Here is a 15,436-nt window from a genome sequence, read left to right as displayed (position 1 = left end):
GGATTAACTATTGCCTAGAAAGTAAAGCTTGAGTGGCAGGCTGCTCCCTCCTCTTTAACTGGTCTGTTAGAACCAGGCTGGAGGTAGTCAGTTGGTTTTATCACAGGATTGTTCAGAATGTGTGTGAGAGTTTGACCGGGAAGGTCAGACAGATTCCCCTCTTGAGGGAGGGAAGAGAAATCTTTTGCCTTAACAGTAACATTACTGTCCTGAGGAAGAATTCTGTTTAGGAATTCAAAGTATAAGGGTTAGCCTAAGCTGAAACCCATTTTACACAGACATGAGAGAACTGGGAGTGTGTTTTGGCAAAAGTGATTGGGTAATGGGTTGAGACTCTCTTTCAAGCCAAAAGGAGAAGGGTTATATCTTCTGAGGAGGAGGAGGAGATTAATACCTGCCCAGTGTCTAAAGGGAGTTTAGCTCTGATGAGGACCCCGGGTCTGTTGTGAGGGGGAAACAGTTTTAAACTAACTCCAGGAAACCTAATTTGTTATAGGAAACTCTGTGAAGAAGCATTGTTGCTGTAACTAAAGTTCTAAGTAAACACCTCTCACTGTTAAGAACTAAGATTATAAGAAACTAAGATTCTGGGCAGGGGGTTGGACTAGATGGTCTGTATGGCCCCTTCCAGCTCTATAATTCTATGATTCAAGGACACCATTTTGCCTGTTTCTCAAAGTGTATTCTGTAATACCAACACAGTTTTACCTCAGCACTTCAATCCACTGACTACACTTATTCAATCCCTGCCTGTTAAATGAAGTTATTTCTTTTTGAACATTATACAGCCTCCAGTGCCATTTCCAACAAGTAGGCGGAGGGCTCCTGCTTTCTCCCCAACAAGTTCTTGGACTGGGCTAAAAAGCCAGAATTATTTCTGCCAGTCAGGGTGGGACAAACAGACTTTTGAAACCTCAAATAACAACATGCTACTTGGGGCTGCTTATTCAATGCAGGGGAACTTAATTTTGGCGGGAAAACCTGCCTCATGGTAGAGGAGTGAAGGGGGCTCCATTATACCAGTTCTTCCAAGGGAACTGATTTTGGCAGTCTGGGGCCCAGTTGTAATTCCAGGTTCCCCCTTTGGGTTGGTGACACTATGGAAGATCAGTCTTTTGAGGAAAAGGTACTCATTTGAAGGGATTCTCCATGGTGCGGCGTGCGGCTCAAACTACTTGGCAGTTTGACCTTCCTGTTTGTTTTGTTCTCATGGCATTTCCTCTCCCCTACAGGCCGTCTGGCAGTGGAAGTTGAATCAAGCAGTGCGACAAGCCTTGAATGGGAAGAGAGACTTTCCGTTGTGGAGCAGAGATGGGGACGGAAGCGACCCTCCACACTGCCGCCACTTCTCTTTCACTTTCAGGGCGGAGGGGCGGCTGAAGAATGCGGTTTATGATGGAGAATGGTGTTTGGGTAGACCGCACGGCAAGTGAGTCTGTCACTTTCCTGGCCCTGCCTTTCCTTCCTGACTTGAAAATTGCGGTCAAGTAGGACCGATTCTTAGAATATCTTTATCTTGTGGCAACCTTGATCCGTTTGAGGGTGTAGCACTTAGAAGGGAAGTGCGTGCTGCAGTATTTTCAGGCAGCTTATTCTGTGGCTGTGACTAGGCACTGAAGCTGAGGTGGCTGGCTCGGGAAATACCTGGAGATTGGAGGGTGGAGGCTGGACAGGGTGGGGTTTGGGGAAGGGAGGGAGCTCAGTGGAGAATATTGCCACAGAGGTGGAAATTATATAATGCCACAGATTCCACCCTCCGAAGTTGGCATTTTCTCTGGGGAACTGATCTCTGTAGTAATGCTAGGGAGAACTCCAAGCCCTACCTGGAGTTTGGCTACTCTAGGTTCAGCTCGGAGGCCTTGCTGTCTGCCCCATGGTGTGGTTAGCAGCTGAATTCTACCCAGGGATAAGGCAAAAGTTCACGCAACTGCAGCACAGCTCTGCAGTGTATCCCACCCCCCAACTGCCCTCTTTCTGATGTTAACATTGCATTTAAAATTCTGCCATTTTTCATTTAGCTGTTGCTTGACATTGCTGCATGTGTTGTAACAGGGCTTTTTAAATTGCAGGGGGACCCTGACGTGGCCAGATGGCCGGAACTATGTTGGAGACTTCAAAGAAGGCTTGGCACATGGGTAAGGAGGAGCTTTGCTCTGGAAGGACATTCCTGCCTCTTCTCAACCATGAGAAATGTTCTTCCGAACATTCAATGTTCACAGCACACAACTAGACTTGAAGTTAATGTGCTGTTAATCTTAGAAGTGCAAACGATGCACCAAACTCCTGGTTGAGATCTTGGGAAAGTTGAGATGTTGTGAAAGTCACTGCATAGAAATGACATGGGCCAGCTCGGGTAAATGTACAGCTCAGGTCTTTGCTGTGCTCTTTTCCGTCAAGATACGCTTGTTTGCTGGCTAGGTACAACAGAGAGAAATCTCAAAGCATGTTGGTTGTGGTTGTTTTCATTTTCTAGTCTGTCTCATCTGTACTAGATCTGTTCAAATTTTCTTCCTGGGACTGATAAACTGGAAGGATGTTAAGTGATTTTTGTGTGGGATGGGTGCAATATAGGCTTCTAAATGCCACCCCCGTCACTTTTGCTCTCTTGGCTCTACATTCCACTCAGTGCCACACTGGTCTTGCTTTCAGAGGTGGTGCAATGCAGAAAGGTCCTGGCAGTTGGAGGCGACTCAAGCAAGTGAGCCACGCCACAAGATGCAGAGATAGGACTCAAGAAAGCAGCTGAGGCTTTCTTTCAATGTTTCCCTTTTGTGCATGTGTTAGGCCCTGAGGAAATGCAGCCGCACATTCTTGATCCTAGGGTCAGGTCTCTGATCTGACTGGAACTTAGGTGGCTCAGCTCTGTGATGTGGAAGTGAGATTTCTGAGGAGACAGCAGGGTGGAATTATCTGAAATGTACAAAATGAAATTCTGCAGATGAACGTGCAAAATCTTAGGCAGAAAAAACACAATGCACAGGCGGAGGGTTGGAATTCCCGACTTGGCAGCTATATGTAGGACAGGATTCTCAGGACTGCAGTCAACATCAACATGAGTTGGCAGTTGATGCGGTTGCAAAACACACACACGCACACAACACTAATGCAGTGTTAGGGTGCATTAATAAAAAGGTCGTGCCCAAGTCCTGTGAAGCAGTGGTTCTCCTCTGCTCTGTCTGCAGACCTCATTTGGAGCAAATTGCCCACTTTAAGAAAGACACAAGCAAATTGGAATGGGTTGAGCAGAGGGCCGTGAGGGCAGTCAGTGGTTTGGAAACCAGTCCTACAAAGAAAGGTTGACGGAACTGGGTGTTGACGGAACCGGGTGTCAATTGCATGAAGGGCTGTCACTAGGAAGAGGGTACAGGCTTGTTCTCTGCTGGGCCATAGGGCAAGATTCGATCTCAAGGGCTGAAGTGACAGGAGGGGAGATTGGGAAAGCAGTGCGACAACAGGACTAATTCCCTGAGCGTAGCAAATTCTCCTTTCCTGGGCAGCCATCAGGGATGGGTGGGTGCTGTAGTGTCAGTCCTTGGCAGGTAGAATCCCCCAGTTCTCCACAGCAACCATGCAGGGGTATTGGTTGAAGTAACTTTATTAGAGATCCATCCAGTTCAAGGCGCTCAGACAGCTGAATTGGCAGAAGTGACGTAGATGGGGTCGGTAGTGTTAGTTATAGGGAAAGTTCCCGCCATCAGGATAGGAACCATTAAAGTTTGGGTGCGAGGAGCCCAGGAGGGGTGGAGGGGAGAAGCGAGGTTTAGACTAGACAGAACAAAGAATGAAATCATCTCAGTTCCCAAGAAAGATACATTTCGAGCCGGCCGCAGCCAGCCTTCAAGGACACTTGCTGGAGGCAGCGGGGGAAGAGAAAGTAAATACTTGCGAGGTAACCTACTGCCTTAACATCAGTAAGAGACTTCTCATGCCCTCAGAGGACCAGCACGTAACTCAGAATACATTCATGGCAGATATGCAGATATGTAGCTTTGAATTTTGTGCATTGGACGGGGGGGATGAATTTGGCCCAGATAATCTCCAAGATCGGTTTGATGGACAGGCATTCTCATTTCTCTGCACGTAGCTTATGCTGATGTCTCTGCTTCCTGGATACAGGTTTGGGATCTACCTTGTCCCCTGTGTGTCTGAAGATCACTACGACTGTTACAAATGCCACTGGCAAGAAGGCAAAATGAGTGGTTACGGTATCTGTGAGTAAGTAACCCTACAGAATAGCTTCTTCCTCCAAAGCCTCTCTCTCTCTTCTTTGCCTCCTCGGGTTCATGGATGAATTAGAAAATCACAGTTGCCTCAAAGAACGCCCCCCCCCCCATGTACTCTCTGCTGAACTGCTTAAAACATAGATCAAGATGGGTAGCTGTGTTAGTTTCTCTGTAGGAAATTTATGTTTTAAGCAGTAGAAAATAATAAGACCCCAGTAGCATCTATTAGACTAACAAAATTTGTGGTAGGGTATGAGCTTTCGTGAGTTAAGGCTCACTTCTTCAGGGTGCAATCTTCCATGTTATTCAACCTCTACGTAAAGCCTTTAGGAGAACTCATTCGCAGCTATGAAGTTGGATGTCACCAATATGCAGATGATACCCAACTCTACGTCTTGCTATCCAGGTCCCCATAGGATGCAGTAGAAATCTTAGATCGCTGCCTGACAGCCGTGGTGAAATGGCTGAAAAATAACAAATTGAAATTGAACCCAGACAAGACTGAAGTGATGCTTGTTGGGAAGTCAGAGATCTTGAAAGACATTGTACTCCCCACTTTCGATGGAGTTCGTCTGACCTTTGCAGACTCAGTTAAGAGCCTAGGAGCCAAACTACAAGTGACGCCTGACACAGGTTGGACACATGTCAGCTTCCCTCAAGTTTTGATGGGAAATGTAGGCAACGGCGGAATTTTGGGCAAGTGACAGCTGAAAAGTCCATTGGACAGCAGTCGGAGAGCCAAGCTGCAAGACCAGGACGCCTACATTTCCCATCAAAACTTGAGGGAAGCTGACAAGTGTCCAACCTGTGTCGGTGTCACTTGTAGCTTGGCTGTAGGGGTTACACTGGATCCAGCGCTACTACTAGAAAAACAGGTTAAGGCAGCTGCAAAAAATGCTTACTACAACCTCACTCCAGCCTGGAGGATGGCTTCTTACTTCGACACAGCCGACCTGGCCACCTGGATCCATGCTATGGTAACATCAGAACTTGACTATTTTAATGCTCTATACATCAGTCTCCCTGTAAGTTAACTAGGAGGCTCCAGTTGGTGCAAAATGCTGCAGCTCAACCATTATCAAGAGCGAGCAGGAGCATGAACATCACTCCCATTGGCTACCTATCAGTTACCATGCTCAGTTCAAGGTACTGGTTATTACATGCAAAGTTCTTCAGGGCCTTGGCCCAGCATACCTACGAGATCACCTCACTCCTGATGTCCCTCCACGGCAGCTTCGTTCATCTGAACAGGGTTTCTTGCAGGTGCCAGGCTGCACATGGGTGAAATCACCAGCAGCCCACACACAGGCTTTCTCTGTGGTGGCCCCTACCCTGTGGAACGGCCTGCCTGAGGAGGTCAGGAGAGCCCCCACCCTCCTGGCTTTCCGCAAATGATGCAAAACGGAATTATTCAAAAAGACTTTTTACTTAGATCGGAGGGAAGTATTATAGGGAGGGGTCTCAAATGCTTCGCTAATGAATTAGGGACCACAGACTTCACCACTATGTTGCCTTGCATATTATATGTTGCTTTGAATATGTACTCCTATGTACTTCATGTTTATCTAAGGTCAGTCGTAGAATTGATTATGTTCTGTTTGAGCAATTCCCCAACCCTATACTGGATCCTTGCTAATGCTACGTCTTTAAAAAAATCCTATGACATCATTGTGGAAATGTCCTTGATACTGTATGGAAATGTTTCTAGTACTGATTGTACTAATCTCACGCTATGTAATCCGCCTTGAGTCTCAGTGAGAAAGGCGGACTATAAATGACATACATACATAAATAAATATACCTAAATGTGAGTCCATCTGTCCTTATAAGGCTCTTAAATCACTCCACTCTTCAAGATACAAGGACAGATGGACTCCCATTTAGGTATATCTGAAGAAGTGAGCTGTGACTCACGAAAGCTCGTACCCTACTGCAATTTTTGTCAGTCTTATAGGTGCTACTGGATTCTTGCCGTTTTCTACTGCTTAAAATATAAATTTCCTCTAAACATGCCCTCAGATTGGATGGTTATTGTGCACCCTGGATAAATAATTTTTGCTAGCCTAGCTCTGGTTGCCCTGGAAGGCTGATAATCTCCCTGTGCTCTGTGTAAAAATCCCCTTCCACTGAACAAGCCTTTTTAGTAAATTGCAACATCAGTTGCATTCTCATTCGTGTTTTTGCTCAAATTAGCAACAAAGTTATTTTGGGGGAGTATAGCCTCCCTCCCTTTCTGATATGCAGTGGGTTTCATTGAGCCCTCCCAAATGCACTGAACCAAGGGAGCTGTAGTGATAAAGGGGGATGCTAAGGTAACCAAAGGCCTGAATACGGCCATACCCACATGCAGTAAAATCTGGTTCAAGGAAGCATGGGAAATGTAGTTCCTGGATACCAGTGGACTGTGCCATGAAGCGTTTTGGCCAAGCAGGGTGGCAGAAAAAGAACTGAGATGGGCAGTCCTGGCCATTGCAGATATGATCGCTTGCTCCATGGCGGTCTGTCTCATTCTTCAGTGTCTCATTCTTCAGTGTAGTTTTCTTCAACGGAGCTGATTCACACATTCAGCCTCTCACCAAGCGTATTGCAATGGTGAACCAGGCCACGGTAACAAAACACATCCCACTTGGAACAGAGATGCAGCAAGTCCATTCACTGTTGTGTGCGTCTTTCCCAGGTACGGCAATGAGACGGTCTACAAAGGGTATTTTAAGGACGACATGCGTCAAGGGTTTGGCATCTTGGAGAAGGCTTCTTCCACTAAGCACTCGTTTAAATACACAGGACACTGGGAAAACGACAAACGAAGCGGTTACGGCATTTGGGATGATAAGGAGAGGTAAGTCCAGCAGATCTGGTGGTGTTTTGCTCAGACCTGTCTCTGGTGACAAGAGGTTGCATAGATGCAGAAATCCTGAGGGTCCTGCTTATATTAGACTGACGTTGATGATCAGTCAGTTGGGGCCCACGGAGCTCCCCTGGATGGGAGGGTGGTGAGCTAGTTTCGGTTAAGAAGTGGGGAGAGAAAACTTTTTTGCTTCAGATGGGGAATTTGTGGCTCTGGATAAGAGTGTCAGCTTAGGCAGGCTTTTATTGGGCTTTGAGAGCCAGTTTGATGTAGTGGTTAAGTGCGGCAGGACTGTAATCTGGACAGCCGGGTTTGATTCCCCACTCCTCAGCTTGGAAGTCAGCTGGGTGACCTTGGGTCAGTCACAGCTTTCTCAGAGCTCTCTCAGCTCCACCCACCTCACAGGGTATCTGTTGTGGGGAGAGAAAGAGAAGGTGATTGTAAGCTACTCTGAGACTTCTTTGGTTAGTGAAGGACGGGCTATAAAACAAACTGTTCTCCTTCTTTTTAGGCAGAATTTGGGGTTGGTTTAGGAAAGAGAACTTGTGTTGGAGAGATAAATAAGCATCCCATTTAGGACCTGGCATATACCGATCTTATGTGTAGTGAAGCTGAGAGCCAGTTTTATTTTACTTTACTGAAGCATTCCACACAAAATCCATACCATGTTAAACACCTGATTTTCTGTTAGATAAAAATCTATTGTTTATCTCCATCTGTTTCTTATCTGTTCAGTCAAATATCTATGAAGAGGAGATTTATACTTACTTCAATAAGTACAACAATCCTAGTAGGCACCAAATAAGAGACCTTTATGGAGCACATACTTTATAGGTTACCAATTCTTTATTCTAAGCTTGTGTCCTCCCTTTTTCCTGATTGTGGGTGGGTGGTTTAGAAAGAGAGATAAGCAGAGGCCAGAGTGTGGGATTGTGTCTTTTGAGAAAAGGATCCCTGCGGTTGTCCCAGAGTCCCCCCCCTTTCCTCTCCTGTCAGAGCCACCACGGGCACCAACAAGTGTTGGACCCTCTTGGCCCTACTGAGGTCGTTTCTACCACCCTGCTTTCCCAAAGGATGAATCCAGAGTTTGTTTTCCACTGGGGGATCCTGATTGGCGCTTTTCCCCCCACCCTCACCCCACCTGTGCCCTATCGAGAGCCACAACTGCCACGTCACACTCTCACACACCAGTACTTAAAAAAGTGCAGAGGAGGGAACCAAGCTCTGTGCTGTAGGCCTAATCAGGATTGGGCTCTCATGGCATTTTTTTATTGACTTCAACATGGCAGTAGCTTCCTCCTGGTGACAGTATCATGTCTAGTTTGTCTGAGACCCTGGATAAACATTATCAGCCAGAGTAGACCAGAGTTCCCCAACATGGTGCCCAGGGGCACCATGGCAGCCGTTGACACCTTTTCTGATGCTCGCCAAGTGTTTTTTAGAAAGTGGGTGGGGCCAGATAGGACACTTGCTCAGCAGGGCTTCTGATTGGTCTGTGGAGATTTGATAGGCTGTGCAGATTTAAACAGTGCTGTTTGGGCAGCAGCTGCCGCACAATGTTGGTTTTATTCTCCTGCTCTTTCTCAGTATGTTGTTTAAAAATTCCACCCCCCCTTCTCCTCTGCATGTAGGCTTCCTGTGTGTCTCTTTGTGTGTGTACACGCACATGACTCCATCTCTTGCAGCAGCCATTTTGTGGTGGTGCCCACCACCCTGTCTCAGAATTCCAGAGGTGCCACATGCTCAAAAAGGTTGGGGACCCTGGGGCTGGCCTTGATAGAGCAACTTGCTAGACGGTTGCTTCATGTGTTTGATCCCTAGTATGAATATCTTCAGCTCTGCTGAGGTTGCTCATGGTTTTCTGTAAAGCTGATTATCGCTGCAGGTGGAGGAATCTCTTATTTTCTTTCTTGTGCTTCAGGGCAGAGAGATACATTGGGATGTGGCATGAAGACCAGAGACACGGAGCGGGAATTGTGGTCACGCAGTCCGGTGCATGCTATCAAGGGACGTTCCACTCGGATACGATGGTGGTAAGTGTTGTGACCGGAAGAGAAGCAGGAGAACTTCCAAGGGCTCGAACAAGTCACCCGTCTGTGTTCAGGACTGTGCGGGGACTCTTGAATGCAAGTTTGGGGGTGTTTATTATTGTCAGCGATAAAAATGTACAGGATTTGTGGACTAGAGCTCACTTCATGACAAAGTGCGCTCCAGTCTGCAGAAGTTTGTTAGAATGAAAACACGTTAGTCTTTAAAGTACTACGGACTCCTTATATTTATTTCAGCAAACAATCACTGTTATCCCTCGGGAGTGTTTAACTTTGATGGGATCTCATGGTAGTTTGGTGTAGTGGTTAAGCCACTACACTGAGAGCCAGGTTGGTGTAGTGGTTAAGAGCGCGGGACTCTAATCTGGAGAGCCAGGTTCAATTCCCCACTCCTCCGCTTGAAGCCAACTGGGTGACCTTGGGCCTATCACGGCTCCCTGGAGCTCTCTCAGCCCCACCCACCTCACAGGGTGTTTTGTTGTGGGGATAATAATGACATACTTTGTAAACCACTGAGTGGGCATTAAGTTGTCCTGAAGGGCGGTCTATAAGTCGAATGTTGTTGTTGTTGTTTGTTAGATCCCTGGTTTTTGTCTGTTTTTAATTATAATGGCCAGAACATGATGCGGATTACAGGCTGTTTCTTGGATGTTAAAATAAAATATGGCAGATAGACCACCGGGGTATTGTCTGTGTGCTTCTGTAGTTAGGCAGCGAGGAAGAGGAGGAGGGAGGGATGAACGCTGTGGTTCAGCAAAAGCACCGGGTGAAACTAAATAAAAACTGGGAGATCTCAGCGTTCCAAAATTTTTTGAAACAGCCTTGCATTGCCCTGGTTTGCTTTAGGGTCAGAGAGGAAGGAGAAAGAGAGCTTCATTTCTTTATCCCCCTCAAAACAGTCTGTCTCCCTTTTCTCCATCGGGGTGTGTGTGTATTTATGATAAGTGTGCCAGTGGAAAGATTAAATCCCCTTCCCTGCTCAGCCTGATTTTTGAACCAGGGCCGTGCATAGCTGCAGTTTACTTTTAAGGAACATAAGGAGTACCTGATCATAGTTCTTGCAATATCTCATCTAGTTCCTCTCCAAACAAGGCTGCCAACTATGGCCGTGGTCACAGAATTTGTCTTTCTGAGAATCTCTGCTGCTCATGTTCACTTGTTTGTTTGTTTTACTTTTTAAAAAGAGTAAGTTTCTGGTTCTTATGATTGCTAAGGTATGCTTATGAGTGGGGCAATGCTTGCTGAGTGACAAAAGCCCAACACAAGACTGTGTTAGCATACCCAGCAGCAGAGGCTGGGGTTACACCGCCTTTGCAAAATCGGACGAAGTGCAGAATGAAATGCACAGAACTGATGGGGTTACTTTACTCGTTCTCGTTCACTTAAATTTGGCCTTCTCCTTGTGCAATTTATTTTCCCCCCACCCTGTGAGACAGTGCCCTTAATATAATTGCCTGTTAGAGATGGGCACAAAACGAACCACGGAATAAAATTCCATACGGAATGGCAGGTTCGTTTGCACCGAAACACGCGTTCCATGGGAACGCATGTTTACAGAACAAACAAATTTTTCCAGCCATTCCGTGACTGGGTTTGGATTTTCGCAGACCCTGCACAGGATTCAGCCAATGGGCTGAAACCGGCACGGGGTTTGTGAAACAGACAGCCCATTTCTCCTGCTGCCCGGGCTGTCCGTTTTACAGACCCACAGCACAAGGTCTGTGAAAGGGACAGCCCGGGCAGCAGGAGAAATGGGCTGTCTGTTTCAAATTCCCCGCACCAGCTTCAGCAGCCAGAGCCGGGCGACTGAAATGCCATGGAACAACAAACCACGAACTGGGAAAAGGTTGGAAGTTTGTGGTTCGATGTTCTGTGGAATACTACGAACCACGAATCACGTGGTTCGGAGTTTTTTTGTTCTGTGCCCATCTCTACTGCCTGTCTGTGCAGTGAACCAGGATAGCCAAGTTTCTAAGCAGGAAAGTTCTGAGCGTTTGCTGTTTTCTTTCTCTGATCTGTAGGGCTCTGGGACGCTTCTTTTGGAAGACGATTCTGTCTACGAGGGGAACTTCACAGCAGACTTAACTTTTGTCGGGAAGGTGAGAATGGGGAGTGTGTGGTAGCTTAGACTGAGATTTTTAATTGGATTGAGTAAGTTTGGTCTGAAATGATTCTTCGAGGTTTGTTTTCGTCTCTCCCTTCATCGCACAAAGCAAATCACTGTTGACTAAATCCAAGTTAAAACAAGAATTCAAAAAGATGAGTGATGCAGTAAGGTTAACGCAAGGAAAAGGTGACTGGGGAGAAGGGAAATAGCTGGGGGAAAACAAGACCCCTAAATCTCAAAGCACTGATAGGTGAGCACTAGTGGTGCCACGACCAAGAAGGCCATGCCTGAAGCTGCTTTCACACACATTGAATAATTCACTTTCAGTGCACTTTGCTGATTCTTTGCACGTGGATTTTGCTGTTTCGCACCGGGAAATCCAGATGCAGACGATTGCTGAAGTGCGTTGCAAAAGGCATTGTGTGTGTGAAAGCAGCCCGAGAAGGTAGTTTTTCCTCAGCCCTTCTGCCACTTCAGCTGAGACTTTGGAGAAGAGAGTTCAGGAGATGGTGGATGGGGAAGAGGGGAGGGGAGGGTTGAGCCCCTCTCACCCGCATGTCCCGCTCCAAACACACGTACTTTATACATGCTCCATTAAATTTACCTTGGCACCATTTAAGGCCTGCAGACCTCCTCTCTGATCTTAGCGCTGACTCTGCCGCTTGTTTTAGGGCAAACTAACCTTTCCCAATGGCTTCACCCTGGAAGGAACCTTCAGCAACAGATCCAGCCAAGGCTTGCACACTCAAGGGATCCTGAACACCTCTGGAGAACAACAGGATGAGCACATGGCCAAGCTGTAAGTGGAAGGGAGGGCCTCGATCCCCGGCTGCAGGTTTGCTTTGCTGCGGTCACTCTCCAAAAGGGATTCAGGAGGGGGCTAACACAAGCCAGGTTGCTCGAGTGCAAGGTTGTAAGCCCCTCGCTTTTACCTGTGTACTGCACTGACCTTGGAAATGGCCTCCTGGAGGTAGGACAGGTATTCTAACAGTTTATCTCCATTGGCTGGCTTATTGCTGCCTGGCTAACCTTGGAGACTAATGGAGGTGGGTGTGGATGGGGTGATGGATCAGGGTACATGGGAATTTCTCACATTCGCTTGGTTTCAGGTGCCACTATCAATGTAAGCCTTCAATCTGTCCCTAGGACTAACTGCATGTATGAATGGGATCTTTGGGCAGGTCAAGTTCTTACATGCGTTGTCTGTCTGGATTCATATGGCTTGTTCACATGTGCAAGTTGCCCCTTGATTCTGCAGTCCTCAAGTGATCCTGTGTGATCCTAGAGGACCCACCTGACTTGAGACTTTCTTTCTGCAGCCAGCTGGGTCAGAAGGAATTCCCCGTGGAGATGAGGTGGGAAGGACTCCTCAACCAGTTCCTGGAGTACATCCGATTGGGATGTCAAGGAGACATGGAGGAAGCTTTCACGGGGTTCCATGTGCAGACAAGCAAAGAGCTGCGGAAGTCTCAGGAGTACCTGTTTTGCCAAAGGTGAAGGGGGGGGAATGTGGCCTAAAGCATGAAGATGGCGAGAGCTGGCCAACTTGTCTGGTAGATTCATGGGCAAATGGCTGATGAGGCCCGTGATAGTGAGTGGGGTCTGTTAGTATCCAGCTCACCCTTGTAGAAATGTGCATCACCCGTGGAACCCGACTGTAATCTCAACCTAATGAAGCAGGAGACTGAAAACTTGGCCTGATGTCACTGTGGGTCGGTGCATCTGGGACAGGGCCATGTTTGGAGGGAGCCAGCAGAGCAGTTAAGAGATGTTTCTGGAGAGAGAGAGAGAGAGAGAGAGAGAGAGTTGTGTGGGCATGGAATGGAAAAATATCAGGGGTGGATAATCACACATGAAGGAACTAGATGTTAGTCAACCAATTATATTGTCTGGTAAAAGTAAAACACAGTAGGAATCACAACGAGTAAGCAATCAATACTCCTACTGTGAATCTCTGGACAAAGGGCATAAAATTTATGGCTAGTCAAACAGTAAGAGAGAACTGGTACAAAATGTTTTTTAGATGGTACATCACACCAAAAGACATTGAGAAAATGGACAAGAAATATGTGGGGTTATGTTGGAAATGTAAGGAAGCAGATGGTTCCTTCTATTACATGTGGTGGACTTGCCACAAAAGCAAAAGCTTTTGGAAAGAAATACACGCTGAGATGCATAATATTTTAAAATTTGATTTCGCCATGAATCCACAAACAATGCTGTTGGGAATACTACCAGAAAACATAGACAGAAAATTACACGAACTATTCAGATATTTACTGACGGCGGCAAGGGTGATATTTGCAACCAGATGGAAGGAAGATGAATGCCCAACTAAGGAAATCTGGAGAGATACGATGGCAGAATACGCAGCGATGGCAAAATTAACAAGCTATTTAAACAGAAGACCAATGAGAGAATTCGAAGAGAAATGGGGAAATTATTTTGCTTACAAAGGATAAAATGCATAAAATGTCTTTGTTTTAGAAACCAGAATAGGATGGTATACTGATATATTGTTATAGATTGGATAGGTTTTGATAAGATGAAATTGGTTAAATATCAGTGAGGAGGTAGAATGCATGATATGGAAACTTTGGCAAAATAGTTAAGCTAGACAGAAACGATCTGTATAGAAGCAGTAGACCATACTAAGATATAGCAGTTAGAATGTACAGGGAGACCACTTGTTTTGATGGTATTGAGTTTGAGAAGACACACAGCAGTTGGAATAGGAGATATAACACTGATGAACTCTGATTAAGGTATGTTCTGTGTATTCTATATTTTATTATAACAACTCTTGTAGTGCAAAATCTTAATGTTCCCCTGACCCTGTTATTCCCTTTTCTTCTTTTGTACCCCTCTTTGTTCTGAAACAAAAAAACTACAATACTCCTACTGCATTTTACTTTTACCAGACAATATAGTCTAGTTCCTTCGTGTGTGGTTATGCATCCCTGCTATTTTTGAATTGATATCGAAGGCGCCTCTCTTGGCTATCGGGCGTGGAACGAAGCAGGTGTGAATCTGATGTTGCTTGTATACTTGCATCTGTGCCTCTAATACCTGTTCAAGGTGGAAATTAGAAAGCATAACTTATTACAAAATCAAACACACAAAAACTCCAGGTGTCTCTCCTGCGCTTCCTAATAGGGTTGAAGTGTCAAGGCTGCTCCAGACTTCCCGCTTCTCAGGGAAGTTGGAGAAGAGGTCCAAAATAATAAATACCTCAAGCACCATCAGCAGATTAAGAGGGGGTCTGGGTCACATAGGGAGATGCCAGAAATGGCTGCCCTCCTTGCCATCTTCTGGGAAGGAGCAACCAAACAGTTACCTAATCTCACAAATGAAATGCAGAATTCTGATCCTTTCGCCATCTTTCTCTCTCTGACTCTTAGAGAGAACGAAGAGGTTCCAGGGAAGGTGGATGTCCTTGAAGACATAATTGCCCATCAAGAGGAGGAAACCTTGCAATCCTACTTGGAACGGGTAAGTCACCTGTGAGTCCTGAATCCCCTGGAGAATTCAGTGGAAGCAAAGCTGTGGCATTTGGGCATCTGCATGCATTGCATGGGGGAACGCCGTATTTCCAGCAAGCTCCAAGCTTCTCTACCAATTCACCCTAATGTCCTCTCCCAACACATAAGACTCGTCTACACGCCGAGATGTGTATGGATGTTTGTAAAAAGAAGATAATTGTGAAGTAGACATTGGATCTTGTAAAAGTAGAAATTATCTTAAGTGAATTTGAAAATGTTATCAAGGCCTCAGTAAAGGATAACGAAGGATTTTGTGCTTTTTGACCCTGAGCAAATAAATAAATCAATACATGACCTGTTCAGCACTGATCCTTAACATCTGGTATACCAGATCATTGCATGGATGAAGTTATTCTTGTCCTATGATTGATTGAGAGCCAGTTTGGTGTAGTGGTTAAGAACGCGGGACTCTAATCTGGAGAGCCAGGTTTGATTCCCTACTCCTCCACTTGAAGCCAGTTGGGTGACCTTGGGTGAGTCACTTAAGAGCGGCAGGACTCTAATCTGGAGAGCTGGGTTTGATTCCCCACTCCTCCACTTGAAGCCAGCTGGGTGACCTTGGGTCAGTCACTTAAGAGCGGCAGGACTCTAATCTGGAGAACCGGGTTTGATTCCCCACTCCTCCCTTTGAAGCCAGCTGGGTGACCTTGGGTCAGTCACTTATGAGC

The 15,436-nt window shown here is 46.2% G+C and overlaps 1 protein-coding gene across 2 annotated transcripts in view; it reads left to right on the top strand.

The window, feature by feature from the left end:
* ALS2CL (ALS2 C-terminal like) overlaps positions 1-15,436 on the top strand; it is a 75,828-nt gene that overhangs the window by 46,137 nt on the left and 14,255 nt on the right. For both annotated transcript variants that reach the window (XM_054991989.1, XM_054991988.1), the window contains exons 10-18: positions 1,233-1,429; positions 2,070-2,135; positions 4,117-4,215; positions 6,901-7,062; positions 8,993-9,104; positions 11,141-11,218; positions 11,898-12,025; positions 12,546-12,719; positions 14,628-14,718. In XM_054991989.1, the coding sequence (XP_054847964.1) occupies positions 1,233-1,429; positions 2,070-2,135; positions 4,117-4,215; positions 6,901-7,062; positions 8,993-9,104; positions 11,141-11,218; positions 11,898-12,025; positions 12,546-12,719; positions 14,628-14,718 (1,107 nt within the window). The remainder of the gene's footprint in view (positions 1-1,232; positions 1,430-2,069; positions 2,136-4,116; positions 4,216-6,900; positions 7,063-8,992; positions 9,105-11,140; positions 11,219-11,897; positions 12,026-12,545; positions 12,720-14,627; positions 14,719-15,436) is intronic.

The sequence above is a fragment of the Eublepharis macularius genome, chromosome 11 (assembly GCF_028583425.1).
Source record: "Eublepharis macularius isolate TG4126 chromosome 11, MPM_Emac_v1.0, whole genome shotgun sequence".
NCBI lineage: Eukaryota > Metazoa > Chordata > Lepidosauria > Squamata > Eublepharidae > Eublepharis > Eublepharis macularius.
The sequence above is the reverse complement of the archived record's forward strand: the minus strand, read 5'-3'. Positions and strand labels throughout refer to the sequence as shown.